The sequence below is a fragment of the Pteropus medius genome, unplaced genomic scaffold (assembly GCF_902729225.1).
Source record: "Pteropus medius unplaced genomic scaffold, Ma_sr-lr_union100, whole genome shotgun sequence".
Lineage (NCBI taxonomy): Eukaryota > Metazoa > Chordata > Mammalia > Chiroptera > Pteropodidae > Pteropus > Pteropus medius.
Window position 1 is genome coordinate 1,474,080 of NW_024349797.1, and position 25,454 is coordinate 1,499,533.

The following is a 25,454-nucleotide window of genomic DNA, read 5'->3' on the forward strand; positions in this document are numbered from 1 at the left end:
CTCCCAGTCAGGACACCTAAGCAGTCAGCACAGACTTCGTCCTCTGCCCTCCTTCCTCTTGCCTCCCTCTCAGGACAATGACCTCAGAGGTCTCTAGCCTTCTTAGAAAGGGATCCAGCTTCCCAGCATCAAAGATCCTCCTCCATCTACCCCAAAGGCCCTGAACTAACCCATCTCTGCTGCAGCTTCTACACCAGGGCTGGTGGCTGTGGCCCCTGACAGAGAATCATAAACACATCCGGAGCCCTGGGAATATTCGAGAATGGGGGAAGGAGGACCAACCCACAGACAACTGCAGAGCCTTTCTCTGACCACTGATCCATTGGATCCAAGGAAAGTGCAGGGCCCAGGGCCTGGGTGGGAGACTTATAGGCCTGAGGTAATTAAAGTTTCTGTTGCTTTCCATCATCTTCCCCATTCCTCATCTGGTGTCCAGATGAAATTGGGCTGATCTGAAAATCAAACGCATCCTTTGGGTTGGGAGTAAGATTCTAAACAGGGAAACACACGGGCAAGGAGGAGGAACCCCATTCGCTTTGCCAGGGGAGGCAGGGCCAGCCAGGTTCCCATCTCCCTCAACACTTCCCAGCTGCTGGTGCCCTGGGCTTAGGGACTGAAGAGCCTCCTGGTCCTGCGCCCTCTGGTAGCAGTGCTTAGGACCTCTCTACTCCTCAAGGCTGCTGGCCATGATCTAGCTCACCCTTTGCTGCCATCTCTTTCTCCTCCAAACCCTTCCCCCAAGCCAGACCAGGAGGGACTTCAGCAGCTTATCTCAGAAAGTCAGAAGGACACATTTCCCATGGGAGCGGGGACAATCCACTGAGATTCAGCGGCCAGACTCTGTATCTCCCATCTCCAGCCAGTGAGAGGCACTGCTCTTGCTCAATTTTCCCTCAGAAGCTCCCCAGCCAACAGGGAGGCAGAGGCCAGGGAACCTCAAGAAAGGAGGTTCTGGCTTGGTGTCAAGAACTGAGCAAGAGCTTGGCTTTTTTTTTTTTTTTTTTTTTTTTATAAAAAAACAACTATATTGTCTAGGATCACAGGATCACAGGAAGAAAAAAATAGATGAAGTAACTCTTCCTTCCCACTCATGCCCTTGAGTCATTTACCTCCAGGACTTCTTTCTAATTGGAAATCGGGTTTCTGGCCCCCTCCTCAAGCGCATCCCCTCCCTTCTCTTCATTTTGCCTGGCCTGAGTGGAATGACCTTTGACCCTCCCCCCCTCCAGGCTCAGAGCCTCCTTTCTTCCCTCTCCCTCTGGGTTTGCAAACCTACTACAAGAGACACCACAGCACAGCTCCGGAAAGAAGCCAGACACGGCACATTAGGTCATCTTCATTAGGAGTGTGAGCCTGACTCTGGCCCAAAGAACCGTCGTTTGTTTCCCTTGGGTTGTGACACAGGGACACTCCAAGGAGAGGCCTGCAGTGGGCAACAGGGGAGAGCCTGGGAGGGTCAGGGAGTGAGAGAGAGAGAGAGAGAGGAGGCTGCTTGCCTAACGACAGCACGTGCATAACAGACTGAGAACTGGCCTGGCCCGTGGGCCAGGGAAGGAAGGTAATCATGGCTCCCCATTCCCCCTACCCCCCACCACCCCACCACAGGAACTCAAAGAGAAAACTAGGGACCCCTCTTCTCTGAGCCCCTAAGCCAGAGGTTGCCAGTAATTATTCTTCAACAATACAGAAGAGTACAAGTTTGTTCCCTAAACTTGCTCCCCTAGAAAAAGTAATAATAATCATCTCATTTTTCTTCCTTAAAGTATCTGAACTTTTCAAGGGGAGGCCCAAAAGGAATTGTGCTGTGTTCAAAGCACAAAGACTAAAATGCACCATGAGTGGAACTCTCCAGGGTATCATGAACCATCACTGTGAAACCCTAACCCTCCCCCAACCTTAAAACCTGTTATCTTCCCCAGCTCTGAAGGAATCTGGCCTCCCTCCTACCCACCCACTTGCTAGCATGGTTCAGTGAGTCTGAGCTGAGCCTGAGGAAGAAGCTGCTCTCCACAGTCTGCCTGGGCTGACTGCGGGAGCTGCCTGCCTGGCCCTGGGGCGATGACAGGCTCAGAGGAGCCTTGGGACCTGCTGGTTCCAGGCTTAGGTGCAATGAGTCAGTGGGATATTGAGAAGGAAAGTTAAAATGTAAATCTCCTATCAGGAGCCTTGTCTCTAGCTCCTCCCAAAGTTGCCTGCACTGCATTCGCTGCAGGTCTGAAAGGCAGCGTTTCAAAAAAACCTACAGGAAACAGAGGGTTTCAACTTCCGAAAAAAACCTACAGGAAACAGAGGGTTTCAACTTCCGGCTTGGATCCTACAGCTTCACCTTCTCTCTGGTCAGATGGAGCCACATTGGGTTGAAGCAAAGGCACCATGGCTGTTTCAAAGATCTGAACTGGGAGTCAATACCATTATAATCTCCACTTGATCTTTGTACACAATAAGAGCTACCATGATGTGGAGGCCTTCATGCCAGGCCCCATGCCAGGACCTATCTCTACCAGCATTACCTCTAATCCCTGCAACAACCCTGCTGGATTGGCCATATCATTCCTCCTTACAGATGCAAAAAATAAGGCTCAGAAAGGTTAAGTCATTTCCCCCATGTCAACCAGCTAGAAAGTCGTAAAGCTAAGCGTTCAACCAAAGTTTGTAAGCGAATGTTACACTGAACTGAATTACAGCCCTCTCTAGAAGTTAACTCTCCATTTTAGGCTGCATTGATCTTGTAAAAAGAAGCATCTCGAGTATTTTCATTCTGAAGTCCCCAACCCCAGGGTAAATCCCTCACCTCCCACCACACACCCATGCACAGTCATGGTTCTTTGTCACAGCTTTGGCCTAGTAGTCCTGACCACAGGCAGCCTAGCCCTTAAAACATAAACTCCCTTTGGTCCAAATGGAGATTCTAAGAAGGCATCTAACCTTAGCTCAGTCATATAAGAAAGGGGGCATAGAAATCATTTGGGGTCCCTCTCTGACAAGCACTGCTACCGGTGGTTATTTACATAACCTTATGCTTTTTAGGTCTCCCAACATCACTGTGGAACAGGCAAGGCAAGTATTATTATCTCCGTTTCATAGATGGCAAGCTCGGGTTCAGAGATGTTAAGTGACTTGCCCTGGTCACACAGCTACTCAGTGCCAGAGGCAAAACCAAAACCCTGATCATCCATGTGTACCCTATGAGCCTGGCTTGCTCTCTGGGGCTCAAAGAAAGACCAATCTGAAGTTTACCACCACCTTCCTTTTTTCAATACAGAAGGTGACAAATGTGACTAGGGAGAATTCTGTCTGCTTGCAGTACCCTGAAAGTGCCATCTCATAAGCCAGCTTTGCTATCCCTGGAACAACCTCACTTTCCAAATGGGGAAACTGAGCTCTCCAAAGAGGAAGGGGAAGGGCTCATCCCATAGGGAGTGAAACCAGGAAGGGAACTGTGGGTCTTCCTGATGTCAGTCCCAGAGCCCTGGCCAGCCCGCCCCCACGACGGGTTACAGCACCCTCCTTGTCTGCGAGACCAATTCCCATCCTCGCAGCTTCTTTGGGCAGCAGGCATGTCTGGGGATAGAACAGGGCGGCCCCCATCGTCTGTGTTGTGGGGAACGGATTTGCACATACTCTGAAGAGGACCTGTCAAGCGCTAGAACCATGGTTTTCTGTTTCAGATTTGCTTTTTTAACTTTTAAGCCATTGTGGCATTTGGAACATTTTGGTAACTTTTTTCATGAAATTAAATCAAAGTGATCTTCAAAACCGATGGCCTTTGAAAACACCCCACTTTGGGTTTGAGGGTGGGGAGATAGAGAGCCAGAGCAGTCAGGAGGGGGAATCTGCCCCTCTGAGGTGACCCTCCCAGGTAAGGGAATGATGTGACAATACAGCAGCTTCTCAAACCCTGGGCCTCCAGCATCCAAAACAGATTCACCAAATAGCAGGAAGGAGAAATTATCTGATGAGGGAGATAAAATCCCATCTGGACAGGGCCCTTCCAATGAGATCATTACGTATGCATATAACTCATTCTGAGGCCACAGGTCCCCGCAGGAGAGTGACCCTCATCTCTTGCCACAGGTCACACTGCAAAGGACTGAGGGAGACCAACACAGCTTGGCTCCACGCCAAGCTACCCTGCGTCCACTGGCCAAGAGCAATTAGCTAGGAGGAAGGCTCTCGCCAAGTCACAGAGCAAACACTGCAGAGGGCAGAAGTGGCCCAAATAGCCCCAGTCTCTGAGTCTCCAGGGGTTTCTTCAGGAACTGAAGGGCTAAAAATAATCTCGGCCTTTGTTGTAGGCAGGCAGACCACAGAGATGGAGCTGATTTCAGGGAAGCTGAGCATGCGCGAGGGTCCCCGCTCACGAGACCTGCCCTTTGGGCAAATGATTTTTCCAGAAATCTGTCAGTTATTGTGTGCTGCTGTTGTTGCCACTGCTACTGAAATTCAAAGACAGCCCGGCCTGCGGGGTTGACTTCCAACACAGACTTCTCAGAATCTGAGCCTCCCCACCTCTTTCTTCTCAATACATTTTTTTGAAAACAAGTATCAGCACATCTTGGGGAGCTTAGGAAACAAGAGTAAACCTCAAGCTGAAGGTTCTACATCATTGCCACTTGATCATAAGTAATCACGTCACCCCAATTATTTGTTTAGGCAACAATCATCTCACCCCCATCTGAAAATTTCCACAGTCAAGTCTTAATGGACAATGACAGACATACGCTTTGTGGAAGGAAGAAATTACTTAGGGAAAGGAATTTGTAGTGTTACATCAATACTGAAGGATTTCTCACAGCTGCGGGCCTTTGTACCAACACTCAGACTCTTGACTGGCCGTCTTCTTCATTCACCTTCCTGGTTCTTGAGTCCCACCAAGAAAAGCTCCAGACCCAGGTCAGTTGGGAGGCAGAGTCTTAGCATCCTTCTCTGCCCACAGGTTGTGGCTTGTCTCACCTCAAGGATGCCCCGATTTTGAAGGTGAAGGAACCGTACAGCCTGGTCCCTTGCAAAGCCACTCCTGATGAATAACGAATACTGATTGGCTATGGCAGGGCCACAGAACTAGCTTCGAAACGTTTCTTCCTGCCCCTCAGTGCCGCCCCTTTCCTCCCGAGCCCCACCAAGAGGCCATCCTGGCCATGGATGCCACTGGATATCTACTGAGGGTCCAGAAAGCAGCTCTTCCTCTTCACAGAGACCAAGGAACAAAGAAAGGAAGGATTTTCGCCATCAGCATGGCCTCCAGGTTCTGAGTCTAGAAGTTTCCAGGGAGACTTGTAATAAATAACTTCTTCATAGCCTTTGTTCCTCTGTTGATTTCAGGATGCAGAGCCTAAGCTGGAGGCAGGAGGCTGTGAGATTTCTTAGAATACAATATATAGAAAACACCAAACTACACGTAGGTAACCAATAAGTGGTCACAAAATGGCTTCCCTTACAGTGGAAACCAGTGAGAGGGTCTCAGTGCTGGGGTAAACGCAAGAAGGCTCCACGGGGCTGGGGCTGGGGTTGTTCTTCAACAGTGCAAGATCCTTCTGGTAGAAACAAGGAGTGGGTAGCTGAAATGCTGAAACCTGTGTGTGGCAGGTAAGAAGGTACCTCACCCTCTTGGTTCCACGTGCCCATGCCCTCTGTGATTACTGGTTTTCCTTACAGGTGGTCTGTCTGGATACATGGAAGTAGGGGCTTTATCTGGCTTGAACTGGGCTCTGGCTCAGCCTCTCCAGCAGCAAGTCACCTGCTGTGACCTGGGGCCCTAGGCTTGGCAGCCAAAGGCTGAGGCTTTTTCTTTGAGCAGTTCCCAGCATAAATGGCAGCTCCAGCTTCCTACAAGAAACAAAACGGCATTTACTAGCAGGGCCTCTCCCAACTCTCAAGCCCCACCCCTGGGCTCTAACTTCTCGTAAGCCTTGTTCTCTTTCGACTTTCACAAGTCAGAGAAGAAGTCCCAGTCATGAAAACATGCTGGAATTTGGAGCTCAGCAGAGATTAAGTGCTGCTCAGAAAATAGTAAGTGCTCAGAGACGATCAGCTGAACTGTTGTACAGACCCTCGCTCCTTAATGGTGCCTCTTCACCAGCATCTCTGGGCCTGAGCCAGTTTCCCTTGAAGCTCACATCTCCCACCTTCTCAGCCATATGTCTAGGAAACATCTCCTCCATCCTCAGGTTGAAATTTCAGCTGGTCGAACTGTGCCTCAGTTTTCTCATCTGTGAAATGGTAGTGGTCATACCTGCCTCCTAGGACTGTGATGATTAAATGAGACAGGACATGTAAAGTCCTTAGCACGAGGCCTGCACCATAGTGAGGGCTCAGTAAGTGGTAGTAGTAGCTGTTGTTGTGATTGTCAGCTTCATCGGCATTACCTTCTGGGGGCTCAGCCACAGGAGGATTTAAACAGTACATGTGGTAGCCACGGTCACAGTCGTCACAGAAAAGTAGCTGGTCCTGGTGGAATACAGAGTAGTGGCAAGGAGAGAGAGACTGAATTATTTAAAGCCAACATCTGGCCCCCCCTCGTCTACCAGCCTGACTTCCACAGATCAGCCTCCCTGATTGCCCCTTTCCAGAGCCCATTTAGAGTCTTAAATATTGTCTGAACGTGCCCTGTGCTTTGCCCACACCTGTGGCTCCGGCCCCCCCCACCCACCACCGCCTATACAAATCCTACCCCCACTTTAGGGCTCTGCTCAAATCATACCTCCTCCAAGAAACCTTTCTGGACCACCTCACATCTATGCTAAAAAGGATTCATTATTCTTCTGGACTCTCACAGTCAATAACTCAGTTTCCATAAGGGCAGGAAACTAAATTTATACATTTCTATATTCCCCATGATGATCGTCCAGTACATAGAAAGTACTTTTAAATTGTTTAAAAATTTTACTTGAATTCCTCTAAACCTCACTCTTTCCCTCTGTGAAAAGGGCAACAACCATACTTGGTGGTAACGTCTATGACACCTCAGAACCATTTCGGGATTTTATTGAGTTAATGTAGAGAAAGACAAGCAAAGCCCTTCTATAGTTCCCAAAATCCTCCTCAAGAGCTGAAGGCTGCAGCCCAGGTGAGACTGGACCCTTCAGCTGTGGTTCACTTCCAAGGATACAGTATGCACTTTTGCTCTACAGTACCTTCTGCCTGCAAGCTCTCCCAGTTCCTGACCACTTCTCTTCTGTACCATTCCCAACATACCTTTCAAGTTTCCAAGCCCTTTTTTCCCATAAAGACTTCACTAATCAACCCCCTGGAAGTTCTCTGTCCCCACCTGCATCCTCACAGTGTTTTCCTTTTCTTATGACATTTAATTGCATTTTCCTTTATGTTATAAAGCCTGGTATGTGGTAGATATCTACATATAATTGTTCTGTTGACTAGTTCATTTGGAACACACTTCTTTAGTTCACTCCTTTATGGACTATATGGTCCTTGGGGCAGAACCCTATCTTATTCATCTGTATCTCCTTAGTGTTTGCGATCTGGTCCCCATTTTCCAGTTTCAGCCCTGTTCTATTCAGTGATCTTTGGACCTGCTTCAGTGGCATATAAGATATTTGCAAAATAAAGTTTTATATCAAATCTCACCTTGGCTCTCACAAGTACAGAGATCCTGAAAAAAAAGTAGATATAGAAGTTGGAAACCCTGGTGAGCAAGCAACGAGGCAGGAAAACCTTTTTTTATATATATCATGGGGCAATGGGAAGCTTTTGAAGAGTTAGCAATAGAGGAGTGACATGGTCAAACTTGTGATTTAGAAAGATCTCACTAGCTAATGTGCAAGAATAGATATCCAGGTGGAGAGAGGTTGCTTCTAGAGGACTGAGACTGCTTAAATGACTACTATAGCCATCTAGGTGAGAGATGATGTTGGTCTGAACTAGGGCTATGGCATGGGAGAAAGAAAAGTATCGTGGTCCCATTTAAGAGTCATTGATTAGATGTGGAGAGTGATAGGGAAGAACTCAAGAATATCTCGTGGGTTGTGGCTTGGACAGCAGGCCAAACGATGCAGCTACCCATTGAGACATGGGCAGAGGAGCAGACCCGTCTGAAGGAGAGGGCGACTTCAGCTATAGACAAGTTCTATAGACCTACAGATCACCCACAAGTGATGCCCTGGAGGCATTTGGGAATCAGATCATTTGCAGATGCCCTGGGCTTGAGAGAAGGATTTGGGAGTCTTTTGTGATTAGATGAGAGTGGAGGTCATAGGAGAGGAAGCCCAGAATGTGTGAGAGCAGATGTCCTTGAACTTGTGCTCACAGAGGAGTATTCATGAACTCCTTGAAATTATATGCACGACTTTGTGTATCGGTGGAAATAAATGTACATTTTTCTGAAGAAATAGTGAATCCATAGCTGTCATTGAATTTTTTGAAAAATCAAGGACTCATAAAAAGTTACTGAGAAAAAAGCCAAGAATAGACCCTCGGGGAACACCAAGGGACAGGGAGAGAAAAAAGAGGCTAAGAAGCAGTCAGAGAAGATGAAAACAGAACAGTATGGTTTACTCCAAAAAAGTTGCACCGTGCTTGTCAGAGCAGAAGTAAGCTATGTGACAATATGATTTAGGGATAACGTGAAGAAAAACAAGTTAGGATGAGGACAGAAAATATGAAGAGACTTGTCAGAAACGGTATTACTAATGTTCTAAAGACACTGACACTGATAAGCCCTACTATAGTGCTGACACGAGAAATACAAGAAGGTAGAATCCCCTAGATTGAACTTTCCCATAGGGAAATAATGTACCTGTGGGTTTAAAAGCTTTTTTCCTGGATTGATCATTGTCTAGCACCATATTTTCTTCTTTTCCATCTGCTTTTTGGGATAATTGCCTGTCAAAACCACCAAGAACCCCCAGCTCATGCTAACCCCCATGAAAAACACAATTTAAGGGCCTCTGGCTCCCAAGTATCCAAGAGCCAGGATGTACCCATGGCTGCAGTTACAGAAAAATGGGATTCCCATTCTGGGATGTGCAGGATATGTCCCTGACTATATGAGAGGATCTCTATTCCCCAATCAGCCTCACTCCTCGATTCCTCTCCTAAGGCTTTCCCAAGCCAACAAAAAAAAACCTCTGCATTGACACTACTTATAAAGCAAAAGACCAGAATCAACCCAAATGTCCATCAATAAAAGACTGGTTGAATAAACTAATGAAGAACTATGCAGCTATAGGAAGAGATGAAGACTATGTCTATATATTGCTGTGGAGTATTCTCTAGGATATTCAGTAGAAAAGAAAGGTAAAGAAAACATGTATATCTGTTACTGTTTTCTAAAAAAAAAATGTGTTTATTTTCTTTTGGATTTGTGTGCGCATACATGTGCTTACATTGAAACAGAATGGAAAGATAAACTGTAATTTTTTTTTTAATTGTCATCTAGAAAAAGAATGAGAGGATAGTGTGAAAGAGGACAGTGTGAAAGAAGCTAGATTTCTTTGAATATATTGTTTATTTTATAGATTTGATTTTGGAACCAGTAAATATTTTACATAGCCATAAAGCAAAATTCACATTGTAATCATCCCTAAAAACAAAGGAAAAATTATACAAATTAATCTAATGATGCATTAATTGATGGCATAACTACAAAGAAAGAAACTATTACAAGTGACTTTAAGACAAGTAGTTTCACTGTACATCCGTAGTTGAATATATCTTAGGACATAAATAAGAGCAAATATGCAAATATACATTTCTTTTCAGAAATTATATTGTTGATGGTAATAGTGGAATTGGTATTCTGAGACTTCGTGTGTGTTAAATGAGTGATTATGTTAGTATTGAAAAGAAACAATTTTGACATAGAGATATATATGAAAATATAGATGTAAGATTGATGAGGTTAAGTAAAAACCCTGGGTATCAGTATAAATTCATGGTGTATTTAACTTTAAGACAAGCAAAACGTATTTTCTAGCTCTGTCCATGGAAAATGCCTCAAAATAATAACTAACACAGTAAAAATTAGCACCCCTAGCTCCCATATCATGTTCTCTAAAGATCATTGCCCATTGAAAGGAATCAGAGTCCTTGGAGAAATGGCTGATTTCAGATCTGGAGCTTGAAGTGAATAAATATTTTTACATATTGGAAAGCAAGGAAACTACCAAACTACTGGGATCATGAAGACTTAGTGTGTCTGAGTCAAAAACCAAAAAACAAAAAACAAAACAAAACAAAAAAACCTCGGGATCTAACCTGATTATGTTCCCACTGGCCAAAGAAGAGCCTATTTTTAACTGTAATGAACTGAAACAAATAAAAATGTTTAAATCTTTGAGTTCATAAAGATACTTAAAAAAAAACTTTGTCATGTCACCTTTGGAAGATGCTAGAAAACTTCCCATTATCTTTTAATTCATTATTATGAAATAATTTTAGTCTTAAAGAAAAGTTACCAAAATGGTAGAGTTCCTGTACATACTTTACTCAGCTTCCTCTGTTGTTAACATCTTACATTACCATGGCACAACCATGAAAAGCAGGAAATCACCATTAGCATGATACCATTGACTAATCTGCAGACCTCATTTGAATCTCATCAGTTTTCCCACTTATGTCCCTTTTCCCAGGATCCACCATTGCCTTTAGTTGTCATGCTTTCTTAATGTCCTTGAATCTGGGACAATTCCTTGATTTGTCTTTCATAACCCTGACACTTCTGAAGACTCCAGGCCAGTGAGTTTTGAGTGTTTTTTTTGTTTGTTTTGTTTTTTTTGTTTTTGGTTGGTTGGTTGGTTTTTTAGAGTCAAAAGGGAAGTTTATTAGAAAAAAGGTAACACTCCACAGACAGAGCATGGTCTCCTCTCAGAGGCAGAGAGTGAGAGGGACCTCCAGGCCAGTGACTTTATGGAATGTCACTTAATTTGAGTTTGTCCAAAACAACTACGAAAGAGATGTTATGCCCGTCTCAGTGCATTGTATCAGGGGAAACTAATACTTTTATTACCAGTAATGTTACTTTGATCATATAGTTAAGGCAGTGTCTGTCAGTTTTTTCACTGTAAATTATGATTTTCCATTTGAAATATAGTAATAAGTAACCTGGTAGAGGAACTACTTTGAGATTATGCAAATATTCTGTTTCTCATCATATTTTTGCCCACTAACTTTAGCCTTAATTGATGGTTCTGCTTACAACAGCCGTAACTGTGATATTTGCCTGAAGAAGATTTCCTTCTTCTCTCTACATTTATCAATTGGAATTCTTCTCTAAGGAAGAGTTTACCTATACTCCATTCATTCATTCATTCATTCATTTAAATATCAGTATGGATATTTGTTTTGTTCTTTGGGTTATAATCCAGTATTATCATTATTTACTTTGTTACTCAAAATGTCCCAAATCTGGCCATTAGGAGTTCCTTCAAATGGTTTGTGGGTTTTTTAGACTTGCCCTATCAATTTTTGAGCACTTCCACACTTTCTGGTACCATAGGATGCTCCAGGATCCTCTTGTATTTTCCCAGCTCCAGCCCTGGCATCAGCCATTTCTCCAAAGATCCCTGGTTCCAATTATTGGAGAATGCTGCAGTTGACCCTTGCACAACACAGGTTTTAACTGCATGAGTCCACTTACACATGGACTTTTTTTCATTAAGTACTGTAAATGTATTTTCTCATCCTTTTAATTTTTCTTAATAACATTTTCTTTTTTCTAGCTCACTTGATTATAATAACATGTGTTAATAGACTGTTTATGTTATTGGTAAGGCTTCCAGTCAACAGTAGGCTGTTAGTATTTAAGTTTTAGAGGAATCAAAAGTTATTCACAAATTTTCAACTACATGGGGGGTTGGCACCCCTAACTCCCATATTGTTCAAGGGTCAACTGTATTTAGAAACCAATATCTAGAAGCTATGAGTCATCATTGCTTCTGGGTTGTCATTGTTTCTAGGCCTTCCTAGCCGACAGAGTTGGAAAAGAAATGTATATGTAGTTATACACGTACACATATATTTATTTTGGTATCTATCTATATTTATGTATACTTAGAGATAGCTATAGATACATAATATATGTAAACATATTTATAACGCATTATATTAAAAATCACAAATTCATACTGATACACCCTATTCCGACCCAACATCACAAGGTTCAGTTTAGCTTTCCCCCTTTATTTGAATATTTTTTCTCTGACATTGAGAAAACTGACTTTCATTATTCACAATATATAGTTATTAGTTCAGACCCGTATACATGTAAAGTAGTTTCAGAATGACTAACTCACATGCCAGTGAAAAACAAATTTACTATCTAGAGTACAAAATTTGTATAGTTATTTCTGTCTTTAGTCTTAAAATACACAAATAAGACTTTCCAAAGTTACTTAAGTTACGTCAGTATGATTATGTTGCCTGTTTATATTATAGTTAATTTCATTGGTTACTGTTCATATTCCATTTTCATTTCCCCCAACATCTTGGTCGATTTTCAGTATTTATCTACCATAGGGTATGTGAAACAACACCTGGTTCTAACATTCAGAGCTATACAAAAAGGCATTCTCCGAGAAGTATCACCCTCCCTTACCCCACTATCCCACTCCATTTTCCCCAATCTTTCTAACCCATTCCCACTCACTCCTGTGGAGAACCAATCTCTTTAGTTTCTTGGTTATCCTTCCTGTATTCCTTTTCCACAAGTGAACAGACGTATGTATATTTTTATGCCTTTCTTTCAAGAATGGTAGCATACTACAGATATAGATACTTTTTCTTAACTTTTTTCACTTAACAATATATCCTAAAATCACTCCATATTAATTAATAAATAACTGCCTCATTTTTTTTTAACAGCTGCATAGTACTCCATTGTATGGCTGGACCATGATTATTCAACCATTCTTCTGCGTAGGAACATTTTGGTCATATCCAATATATTGCAAGTAAGTATAAACAATGCAACCCTGAATAACCTTATGCATGTGTATTTTCATAGTGTTGTGAGTATACCTTTAGGGTAGATTCCTATAGGTGAGATTGCTAAGTCAATAGGTTAAGTGCATAGTAGTTGTGTTAGGTATTGCTAAATTTCCCTCCATAAGGATTGTACCACTTTATAGTCCCAGTGACAATGGATAAAGGGGACAGTTTTCCCACAGTTTCATCAACAGAATGTATTGTAATACTTTCTAATTTTTTTCTTTTCAATTTTATAAGCAATAGAATCTCCATGTTATTTTAATTTGAACTTCTTTAATTAAAGTGGATTTGAGCTCTTTTTTAATGTTTAAGGACCATTTTTATCATTTGTGAATTGTCTCATGTCTCTTTCCCATTCTCTGTCAAGTTTCTGGTCCCTTGTCCCTCAAATTTTAAGAGCTTTTTATATATTAGGGATATTGGTCCTTTATCTGTGTATATGCTGCAAATATTTTTTCTCAGTTTGTCAGTTGTCCTTTTACTTTATCGTGACTTTTACTATGTAAATTTTTATGTGGTCAAATTTATCAATATTTTCTTTTATTGCTTCTGAATTTTGAGTCAAAAAATCTTTCTTTATATTTAAAATAAAGAGGAATTTATTCACGTTTCTTCTAGTACTAATATGGTTTTAGTTTTTATATTCAGATCCCCAGTCCATTTGGAGATTGTTCTTACATATTATGTGAGATATGGACCTAATTTTCTCTTTCCCCAAATAGTTACCCTATTGTCCCCAGTACCATTCATAAAAATGTTCATCTTTGATCCAGTAATTTTAGATGCAACCTTTATTCTACATGAAATGTCCATATGTAGTTGATTCGATTTATGGGTTTCCTATTCTATTCCATTGGTCTATTAGTATACTGTTTTAATTAGAGAGGCTTTATAACATGTTTTAACATCGGAAGGGCTAGTCTTCTCTCATAATTTGTTGTTTTTCAATGCTTTTTTTTGGCTATTATTGCATGTTTGTTTTTCCATTTGAACTATAGTATGACCTTGTCTCATTCCACAAAAAAAAAAGCTATTGATGTTTTTACTGGGCTTGAATTAAATTTGTAAATTAACTTAGAAGAATTAACATCTTTATAATGCTGAGTCATTCTATTCAAGATCACACGATGTCTTAACATACATTTGCTCAAGTCTACTTCTATATCTTTTCAAAAGTGTTTTAAAATTTTATTCATATAGGTTTTGCACATTTACTGTTAAGCTTATTTCTAAGTATTTCTTCTTTATTGCTATAGGAAGTAGAGATTCTCTACTGTTATGTCCTCTAACTGGTTATTATTTGTGTATATGAAGGTTATTAATTTTTTGTATGGTAATTTTATATCCTGCTACTTTTAATGTAGCATCCTCTGTTGAGTTAGCTTTATCATTGATTCTCTTGGGTTTTTCAGATATACTATTATAGTTTATGAAATAAAGAGTTTTACTACTTTGCTACCATTCTTATGCTTCTAGTTGATAGCTCTTGTCTAATTGCATTAGCTAATATCTCTAAAATAATAATGAAAATAGTAGAGATAGTGAGTATCCTTATCTGGTTCCTGATCTTGTAGAAGTGCCTCTAGTGTTTCCCCATTAAGTAAGATAATGGTTTTAGTTTTAAGGTATAAAAAGTTTATCATGTTAAGAAAGTATCTCACAGTTTCTATTTTCTCAAGTGTTTTAATCATGAATAGGTGTTGGAATCACCCTGTTATTTTGAAAAGCAATATATAAAGGAAAAGATCAAGTATTTATCCTGCCTTTTTTATATATTCTATTCTTGGGGGTAACAAAGGTCCCTATGCTACCAGGGTCCCAGATGTTCTAGAGTCAGAGGGAAAGGGGAGGTCTTGACCGACACTTTCCCCAGGAGCCCAGTGACAAGAGTCTTGGCTTCCTCTCCACCCCTCAAAGAACTCCCAGCTCCTTGTATTTCTCCCTTTTGCAAAGGAAGCCCCAAACTTACATCATTCTCCGAGGTCCCACAGAGGATGCAAGATTTGCACTCTATGCACTGCCACTTGTAGGTCTTGACAGCCTCAGTCATGTTCAGGGTAAACTGCAGGCAGGTCGGGTGACCTAGAGGAAGCAGAAATGGCAGCATTAGGGCCAGAGGGTCTGACTTGTCATCCCTCAAGACCACTAACTGAAAACACATTTGTGCCCAGATTGGAGGGAGGGCACGAGAAACATACATTGGGAAACAGACCAGGGGCCCTGATGGTGCCCTACCCACACTCATACCACTACCCAGTTATATCAGATCAAGGTTTAAAGAGAAAGACAAGCATTAACCCTTTCACCAGGGATAGGTGCCATCCAAATCCTCCTGCCCTAAGAGCATGTCTCCCTAGAGGTATAGTTAATTACAAGGTCAGAAAATGGTGATCAGAGAGAAAGAGAAAAGATATTACATAGCACACGCACAAGGCAACACCGTAAGAGTCACCCATACTATCTCCCGGTCCAGCATCAATTATGGCAGGAACAACACATAAAACTTATTTGGAATTGGGCTTTCTGATCTACAACATTGCTCACACTGCCTCAGGGAGCAGGGGAGGAGTTCAGAGGGAGCATATGAGGTTTTTAGGGGGCTCTGTAAGGCATCGCACTGTCATCAAAAGCATCCATGACCATACCCAGGAGATTAGCAGGAGCCCACACTCTGCATAACACCAGGCACCATAGGGGTGAGTGGCTTGGCAGGGAGGGCCAAAAAGTGCAGCATCACAGCAAAGGGCACACAATGGCCAGGTCTATCCTAAAAGGGCTGGTTGCTGGCTCTAACTCTTTTCTTCATCTCAAGTATTATGTTAGCCAAGCCAATAGCAAGATCGGGGAGAGACATTAAGCTGTTGACCTTAGAGCCCACAGCCCCAGTGGGCCAACACTAAGGCTTGGCCTACAGAGCTGGACTCTTTTCTCAGCCATAGCTCATCCAAAAGAGAGACACTGGCAGTGAGGACAGCTATACCTATAGAATATGAAGACCCTTGACCTTCTACTTGGCAGGGAAAGGAAACTTGGATGATGATCCCAGGTTTCCCAGTGCTGTGAATCACACAAGAATGTGCCCAGAGCATCCAGGGCAAAGCCCATTACTGACTCTGTCACAAAAGAATTGACAGCTTTGCCTACTGCTGGGGTTCACCCTTCTTGAGCTCCCAACTCTGCCAAACCCACCATATAGTGCATTGCTTTGCCTCTTCTGCATAAGGGATTATGTGCTTCTAAAGAAGGATACTAGAGACAGGGGACACCAATTAGAGTGAGTTTCACTAACCTAGTGCCCTTCAAGAGATGGTCAGGATCCTGAGTGGTACCACCACCCCTTGGCAAAGCCACATCACAGTAGGAGGCCCCCATTTCCTCCCTTCTAATTCCTCAGAGAGCTGGTTGCATCATGATCATTAGGAGGAAAAACTATTTGGTCAATATAAAGACCCTTCAAATTTGGGGCTCTAACAATGCAAACCACATTGAGTTATCTCTGAGTGAGAGTGGGGATGGAAATGACTTATTCACGGGGGATCTGGGAGGGACTCTTAGCAAAGAGAAGGTGGAAGCATCAAGGAGAAGGCTGATGTAAAAACTTTTCAAGGACTTCTCAGATGCCATCCAACTTACAGACTCCCATAGCTCTAGAGTAGTAACCTTCTCAAAGTGACATCTTGGCAATGACTCAGAGAAAGAAGCCTGACATTAAAAGCCTAGATGAACATTCACCTGATATTCTTGAAAGCATCTCAAAGATCTAAGAAGAACACTGGCCAGGGTTGTTCCCTACTCTAATCTCTCAGAGAGAATACTAGTATGGAATAGGAGAGAAAATACTACTTTGAGATTCTGAGTGGTATGGGCCATAGATGCTCGGATTCTCAGATAGGGCATCTTTGGGAAGGCTGAAGATGAGTTCATAGAGCAGATATCTATATAAGCAAATTGACTCTGCCCAGTTCCATGGTCTCAGGTCACACCCCAGCCACAACTAGTGAGCTACCAATAATTAATTATTCATGAACTTGTTTGTGAACAAGTATTTGTTGAGCACCTGTTAGACCAGCCATTGGACTATATAGAAAAGATACAGTGGTGAGCTAGACACCACAAACCCTCTAGTCGGAGAGAACTCAAATTAATGAACTATACACATATCTATTTACTTACAAATGTGCGATAGGTACTATGAAGGAAAATCATAATTGATAATGCAAACAAATCACAGAAGCCGACCTAGTCTGAGGTGTCAAGGAAACATTCCCAGAGAAAGACAATGTCTGGCAGGTGAGGAGGATTTAGCTGGGAGGGTTCCCACCGAGGAGAACAGCACACGTGGACGCTCTGAGCAGTGGAGGAGCTTGGCAAATTAAAAGGAAGGGAAAAGCTAGTGAGCAGAGACTAGTGAGCAGAGACTAGTGAGCAGAGACTAGTGAGCAGAGAACAGTACCATGAAGGAACAGTAACAAGTGGGTTTTGGAAAAGGCAAGAGGCGGCCGGCAGAGTAGTTGGAGCCAGATTACGCTCGTAGCTTTTATTTAAAGATTCAGAGCTTTAAAATCATTACAGGGTTTTAAGCAAGGCAGTAACTAGATCATGTGTTTTAAAGAAAAGTACTTTAGCATCAGGGATCTTTGGAATGATGAAGCAGTTCTGTATCTTTACTGTGATGATGGTTTCATATGTGATAAGATTGCATAGAATTATACATGTGTGTGCATGTAGAAACCAATAAAATGTGAATAAGTTCTGTGATTGCATTAATGTCAATTGCCTGCTTTTGATTGTACTATAGTTGTGTAAGATGTTACCAGTGGGGGAAGCTGTATAAAGGGTGCATGGGACTTCTGTAATATATTTAATAATTTTCTATGAAGCTATAATTATTTCAAAATAAAAAGTCGAAAAGATATTTTTAAATAAGGAAAACACAAATAAAAATTTAAATCATCAGGAGGGAAGGGAGGAAGAAAGGAGCTACTAAGGAAAGAATTTGGGAGGAACGTGTCAGGGGAAATAGTTGGAAGGTTGATGTAGCTACCAGGAGACATTATGATTAAACTAAGGTAAAGATTTGAGAAATATTAAAGCTGTAATTGACAGGACTTACCCATTGATGATGAGAAACATTCTCAAGTTTCTGACCTAAGGAACTAGGTGAGCTGCAGTGAAACTAACTCAGACGAGGAAGGCTATATAATAAGCATACAGGGACCAAATGGAGGAGGGGGAGGATTCGCTCTGTTTTGAGCACGTTGAATATGGGAAATCTGTGAAAATCCTGGTAGAAATGTCAGATGGAATGGTCGAATATAGGGGTTTAGAGCTCAAAAGAGAAATATGAACCAAACATAAATTTAAGAGTTTTTGCTAAATACAGGGTCATTAAAATCATGAGCATTAATGAAATTATTTAGGAAAAGAGAAAAAAAGAAAGGATAAGGAGAGATGAGAAGAGAGAAAAAAAAGGTCTAGAAGTGAGCTTTGAGGAACTCAGCTATTTAAAGTTCAAAAGAAAGAACCAACATAGAAAACTGAAAAGATGGCTGGAGAGGTAAGATTCAAACCAAGCAAGTATAGGGTTACGGCAACCAAAAGAAGAAATTTCAAGAAAGAGATGAGGTCAGCTTTGTTGACTGCCATACGTTTTTGGGTTTGCAATTGCTCAATAAAGGCCCAGAGTGAAGAAGTATCCACACATCAGAGCAAAAGCTGCCCTACTAATAATAACACTCTTCAGCAGTGTCGTTTTCCCTAGGAAGGAAGGTCAGCACATTCCAGAGCAGGACATGGAACTCAGCAGCCAACTGTGCATCTGGAGCTGCCTCCATGGGTGGGGCTGGGGGTTGATATGTGCGTGTTCCATGCAACCAACAATACCCCACAAATATTTATTGAAGTCTGCGGCCATGCCACCCTAAACACCCCCGATCCCGTCTGATCTCGGAAGCTAAGCAGGGTCAGGCCTGGGTAGTGCTTGAATGGGAGACCACCTAGGAAGACCAGGTGCTGTAGGCTTTAAATATATATTTATATTGAGAGCCAATTTTACATTCAAGTTCTCTCGAACCTCTGTGCTGAGCTCTGAAGATGTTTTCTGGGATAGTGTTGGACCAGAGAACAGTACCATGAAGGAACAGTAACAAGTGGGTTTTGGAAACTCTTGTTGGAAGTCTCCAAAAAAAGTCCCATGGGTTTTCACTGTGTTTCAGTCTTGAGAAAATCATCAGCCTTTTGCAAAGACCTTCCAACACAAACGAAGGGAATGAGGTTCACACAGAACACCCCCTCTACTGCCCCAATTTTCTTCCATAAAATGTAGGACTAAGATGAGCCTCAGCTCTGGCTGTAGGTTCCTTCAGCTCAGAACTCAAGACATCACTCAAGCATGAGAGGAAAGTAAGGGATGCCGGAGAGGATAAGACACAAAAGCCAAGTTACCCAACCAGCCATTAGCAGGTACAAAAACTATGCCTAGAACTAAATCCTCCCGTCTGCACCACCGTAACAGGTTGGCTGTCTGCTGCCTTTCTCCAAAAACTGGAAAAGCCATTTACCAGAGAAACTGTAAGAATAAGACTATCTATCATGGGACTGACTGAAATAATGCAGGCTGTTGGACAAAAGGAAGTTTCTAAGAAAGTGCTAGAAGCACATTTATAGGTTTTACTGCTAGAACTCCTTATTTTTGCTTAGAACTAACTCTTAAAATCCTTAGAGGTAAGAGGATAATAGAGATAGTCTTTCCAAATCAAGGGTGGTAGGAAAAAGGAGGCACATTTGTTGTAAAGCAATTTACTTGTAGTCACTTGCTACTTAAAGATTTCTATCTTAATCTCTTCTGTAAAGTTAACTATCATTCTCTAATGTACTTGCTTGAAAATCTAGATTGTTTATAGTCCCTGTTTTCTTAAAGCAAGGAATACATGTATTGCTATTTAAATAGCCCAGTAGAGTGAAGGGGAAACAACCATTCCCAGGTCACCCTGGGTGAGATGATTCAACAGGACATTTATAAGATTCCAATTACCAAAATGAACTTAGAAAGTGGTGCAGTGTGCATGATTCATCCTAGCCAGATCATTAAAAATCTAGTCCTTCCCAAATGTTCCTCCAAATTTATTCTATCAATCAGGGGGGTTCAGTCAATCTTCCGACTGCTTGTTAAGTTGGTTCTGTAGTATGAACTTGGTATAAAGAGGCGTTCTTAATCCAGCCCTAACCCCTCCCATAACTGACCTCAATCCTCCCTAAAAGCTGAAACAGGGAATGTAACTGATCTTACTTATAGGTGGGGCTTCTGGACAATAGGAATTTGGCTTCAGGGTGCTCTGTCAGCGGATGGGAAGAAAAGGGAAACCAATGGGGTGTGAGAAGCTTCTCAGAAGGGAGAAGACTGTCCATGAGGCTGGTGTGTATGACTGGTATCATATGCTAGTGTCTGCTGGACTCAGTGAAAAAGAGAAACGAGGCGTCTGAAAGCAGCGATTGCCCCCTCACCACTTGAAGGACACATCTCGTGTCTTTTCAGAACCCATGTGCATAGATGCTGAGAATATTCCTGGGAGAGCAAGTGGGATTTTGTGGTATTCGAGTGAGAAGGCACACAGATAAATACCCAGGCAAAATCAGTGTTAGTTTCATATTCACGGCTGCCTACTTCCACAGATGCTCATACACAATTGCCCACACACATGGATATTTCCAACCTTTTAGGGGCAAAAATATCTGCCCTTGTTGATTAAATTCACATTAGTGTCACTCTATAGATATTCAGTACAATGAGAGAAAAACAGTTCATTTTCAACAAACCCTGGGCAAAAAGAAGTATACAAACTGCTATGACATGTGTCTCTTATATTATGGTCCTTATTAAAAGAGTTTTTTATTTTATTATTGCCAATATTTAATTTGGACTAGGCTAAGCCACATCACTGATTAAATTAGAGCTCCAGGAAAAAAATGCATTATCTTAATAGGTATGTGCTAAAAATATAAATAAAAAAGATACAAATAACTGTGGAACTATCATGGTCTATTATTTATTCACTGTTAAATTATAAACACCTAATTATATTTTATTACTTTATTTATCAATGTTGAGCTCTTAAAAACTAATTTCTCAGGAAAGGAGAATCTACATATCCATGGTTCTCAGGCAAGAAAGTACAAAACTCAAATTGTGCTCCTTGGTCTGATGCCTGGTTTATAGAAATTATATTATATAAAATACATAGGATCAATTCCAATCTGAAACAGCACCAAAAACAAGTCCCCATGGTCATTCATTAGAAAATAATTTGGCCCAAATTTCTAACAGTTCTCTATATTCATACACACATACAAATTCTAATATTTACATATTGCAAAAATGTATAAGAAGCTTTAGCTAGAGAATTTATGCAAAGTGCAGTCAAATCTGAATCATCCATGCTAAAGAGTAATTTGAGGAGAAAAAACTATTACTAGCTCACTTTGGGAAGCCATCTCATTCGATCAGATCCATTCATTCTAATTTTCTCTCTCTCTCACACTCTCTCACTTTCTCTCTCCTCCCATCTCACTTTGAGACTCAGCTTGTCAGGTGGAAGGAATGAGATGCAGTCATTATACTTACTATGTAAAGGGGTGAACCAATTCTAAGCAATCAAGAATTCAACCTCTACACCTGAAACTAAGATAAAATAATATCGAATGTCAACTCTAATTGAAAACAAAGAATTCAACCTCTGTACATATGTATTATGACCAGTATGTTAACCAGGCACTGCTTCTTCACTGGGATTAATTTTCAAGCCTGCTTTGTAAACCTTCTGCAGTGATCCGCGGGCCCACCTCTCATCTGCCCCAGGTGTTACTTCTAATGCTAAGATATCTGAAAATCAATGACCACAGTGGCACCCCAGAGGCACTCGCATGGCTCCTTTTTTTGTTGTCATATTTAATGTACTTCAAAGAGGACATTGAAGAGAAATAGCATTGAAAGGATAAGGACCAAACGAACAAAAATGTGTTAAAAATAAATTTTGGTGTTGGCCATGACTGCTTTCGCTTAGGAAAAACACTTAACTATGCAGCAAATTCAACTCCTCTTAGAGGTCTGTTATCTTCCTTCAAGCTGTCAAACTCCAGGGAACCCAGGTACCATGCAGGAGGCAGTCCATAGAGGTCGTCACACCAATCATTATCATTAATAACCATACAAAGAGCATCCATGCAAGAGTGTTAGGGGCACTTTTAATGGGCTAAATAGCTAAGGGCTCATGCGCCATTCTCAAATGGCCCTAGAAATACCCCAAGTTTTCACGGTCAAGTATGGTCCAAGATAGAGTCTCGTCTGTAAACTTGAAGGCATGGTGGTTGTTGCTCTTAAAGTGAAGCAATGGGATGGAACAGCCTTGACCTTGACTTTTATGATTTACCTGACTGGCCCAGGTTGGGGTTAAGGCAGAGCACTAGAAAGATGTCAAGGGCCATAGTAATGATTCCAGAGCCCCTAATTAGTCACTGCAGCTGAGGACCAAGGATAATTTATTCATTTACTCATTCTCTCAGCAGTATTTGTTGAATAAATAAATGTAGCAGGCACTCTTCTAGGCACTGGGAATGCAGCAGTGAGAAAACCCAAACCTTGTCCCCAGGGAGCAAATACCACAATTTGAATCTATTGCAGCATCGAGTCCCTTAGACAAGTCCTTTGCCCCTCTGAGCATTAGATTTCTAAAACACTAAGTGAAAGCATAAGCATCTACTATCTACAAAGCTGTGGCTCTTTCCATGCTACCAATAAACAGTACTTTAGAGATACTACTGATCCTAAATTGCCCATCTGGTTGGTGGGATAAACAAGACTTCTAAAATTTGCCAGCTAAAATGCAAGTGAAAAAAACTAAGAAGATTTCAAAATTAAACAGTTAGTACCGCTAGAATTCATCTCAACTTTTCCACCAGACGAGCTCAGTTCTAGTCCAGTACCATGACAGGAAGCAAAAGAAATCTAGAAACCTAAAGCACCTAAATTCACCCCTAGACAATAAGTTGGACTGAACAGATGGGCTGTCAATAATTCTGCAGGCAGAGGCAGGTCTTGGGTGAGGTTTCATCTATGTGGAATATCAGATCTGGGTTGAGCTGGTCATGTGATAGTGAGCAGATACTGCTAGTCAGACAGAGAGTCACCGATATGAGCAACTTAGGTTGACTCTACTTTTAAATCTTTAGCTGAAAATGTAGATCATAGGCAACCATCTGCCAAAGTGATGACTGCCCTGCCGCAGTATGTGGAAGTCAACCTAAATCACTGTCCAGGGCCCAACATCAATATCAGATGTGAATCCTTGACATTGGCTGTGCATTTCAGGCCTCTGTGCACATCAGGAGCATCTAGCCATGGGCCTAGGCTAAACGATCTGGGTTTTCTTTAGAAAAGTGAGCCTGAAGAAGAAACTGTTGCTCAGATTGGAGACCCTATAATCCCTGTGCTTTCCCTTCTGTTTCTGGAGAGCTTTATGGTGTAATTGATGGGTAGCTGGTGGAAAAGAGCAGTGATTAGTCAATCCTTAATGGCCTAGGATCCTCCAACTGCTGATCTTCCATGTGGGGAGATGGATTCATGGGTGGTTTAAGTTATTGAGTTGTCTGAGATGGTATTTCCATTTTTTTTCCATTTGAAAATATTTCTGAGTTGTACCAAGTCACAAGAAACAAAAGATTTTCTTGCTTTTCTGTATGAGACTGGGAAGCAATCATAGAAGTGCCTAGAAGTAAAGGACTAGCAGGGTGTCCATAACACTTAAACACTTGGTTTTACATTTTATTTTTTAAAGTGTATTTTAGTCTAATTTTGAGGGTTCTGACTTTTCAGTTTACTTGCGATTGGGTTTTTATACAAAAACAATTCTGTTAAATTCACCGAGCACCTACTAACTGCCAGGAACTAGACTAGGTGCTGAGGTTTCAAAGATAAATGAGACATGGATCTGGCCTTGAGGAACTCGAGTTTAGGAGGTACAATAGGCAAGCCTCTGAGATGGCCACCAATGATCCCCCTCGGCTGCTATTCATAAGCTTGTGTAATTCTCTCCCCTTGAGCATAGGCTGGACTTATTGACTCACCTCTAGCAAGTATAATATGATAGAAGTGATGGGATGTTATGAAAGACTGGCTTTCATCTTCAGCACTCTCTATTATGCTTTCTTGTTCACTTGCTCTAAGGGAAGCCAGTTGTTGTGTTAAGAGATTCTCTATGGAGAAGTCCATATGGCAACAAATAAAAGGAGGCCTCAGTCCAACAATTTGGGAATTAATCCTGCCAAAAACCATGTGAATGAGATCGGAATTGGATCCTCTCCCAGTCGAGCCTTCAGATGAGACCACAGCCTTGGATAACAACTTAACTACGACTTTATGAGAGACCTTGATCCAGAGGTACTCAACTAAATCACACCTAAACCATACATCCTGACACATAGAAACTATGAAATAATATATGTTTATTGTTTTAAGCTGTTACATTTTGGAGTCATTTGTTATGCAGAAAGAGATAACTATTATAGGTTATATTTTTTTAAAGTGACTATAAGACAATGTAATACATGCTATAATAGGAGAATGAATAAAGTGCTTACAGATGGAGAAGGAATAAATAGTGCAGAGCTTGGGGAAAGCTACTGAGAAGAGGTAGCAGTTGAGCTGGGCCTTGAAGGATGAATAGGAATTTTCTAAGTGAAAAAAAGAGGGAAAAGAATTACATGGAGAGGAAATTGCAGGAAATTAAGGACATGATTCATTCAGGCAAAGCGGAGTAGCTCAAGGAGAGCAAGGGGGAAGGGAAGTAGCAAAAGATGATGCTATAAAAGTAAGGAGAAAGACTGTGAAGGGTCCCTTATGCAAACATAAAGATCCGAATTGGACTCTGTAAGCAGTGAGGAATCCTCAGAGTTTTTTAAGCAAGGACCTGATTTCCTTGTACTCATGTTTTAGAGAGATGACTGATGGTAGGGGAGAGGGTAGGCAGGAAGACCAGTTACAATACCTATTTATTCAATGAATTTTTATTGTGAAGCTTATGTTCCAGTGAGGGCACTAGTCCAGAATCAGCCCAGGAACAGTGGGGATAAATGTAGGAAATATCTGGGAGGTAGAATTGGTCAACAGGACATCATGCTGCCTGAACATGGATGTGAGCAAAAGCGAGGAGTCAAAAAATGACACCGAGATTCCAAGGTTAGGCCACACAGTAGATGACAGCACTGTTAGCTGAGATGGAGATGGCAGGCTTGCAAAGAGTAATAATAGATTCAATTTTGGCACATTGCATTTGGTGTGTAGATGAGGCGTTCAGTAGAGACGTCCAGGAGCCAAAGAGAAAATATGGGTCTATATTCAGAAGAGAGGACCAGGCTGGAGATAATAAAAGGCTTAGAAATCATCAGGCATGAACGGTAGATGAAGCCTTGGAACTTGGTGAGATACTCGAGGAGAAACAACAGAGTGAAAAATAAAAAGG

General features: G+C 41.7%; 1 protein-coding gene and 1 pseudogene across 2 annotated transcripts in view; one reads left to right on the forward strand and one right to left on the reverse strand.

Annotated features, from left to right (window-relative positions):
* Positions 1–1,635: 1,635 nt before the first annotated feature.
* The window catches only part of DPF3 (double PHD fingers 3), a 242,064-nt gene continuing 218,245 nt past the window's right edge, over positions 1,636–25,454 (reverse strand). For both annotated transcript variants that reach the window (XM_039883702.1, XM_039883700.1), the window contains 3 exons: positions 14,912–15,024; positions 6,366–6,447; positions 1,636–5,826 (listed from right to left, as the gene is read on the reverse strand). In XM_039883702.1, coding sequence (XP_039739636.1) covers positions 5,756–5,826; positions 6,366–6,447; positions 14,912–15,024 — 266 coding nt within the window. In that variant the 3' untranslated portion in view covers positions 1,636–5,755. The remainder of the gene's footprint in view (positions 5,827–6,365; positions 6,448–14,911; positions 15,025–25,454) is intronic.
* On the forward strand, positions 18,845–18,963 carry LOC120620027 (uncharacterized; annotated as a pseudogene).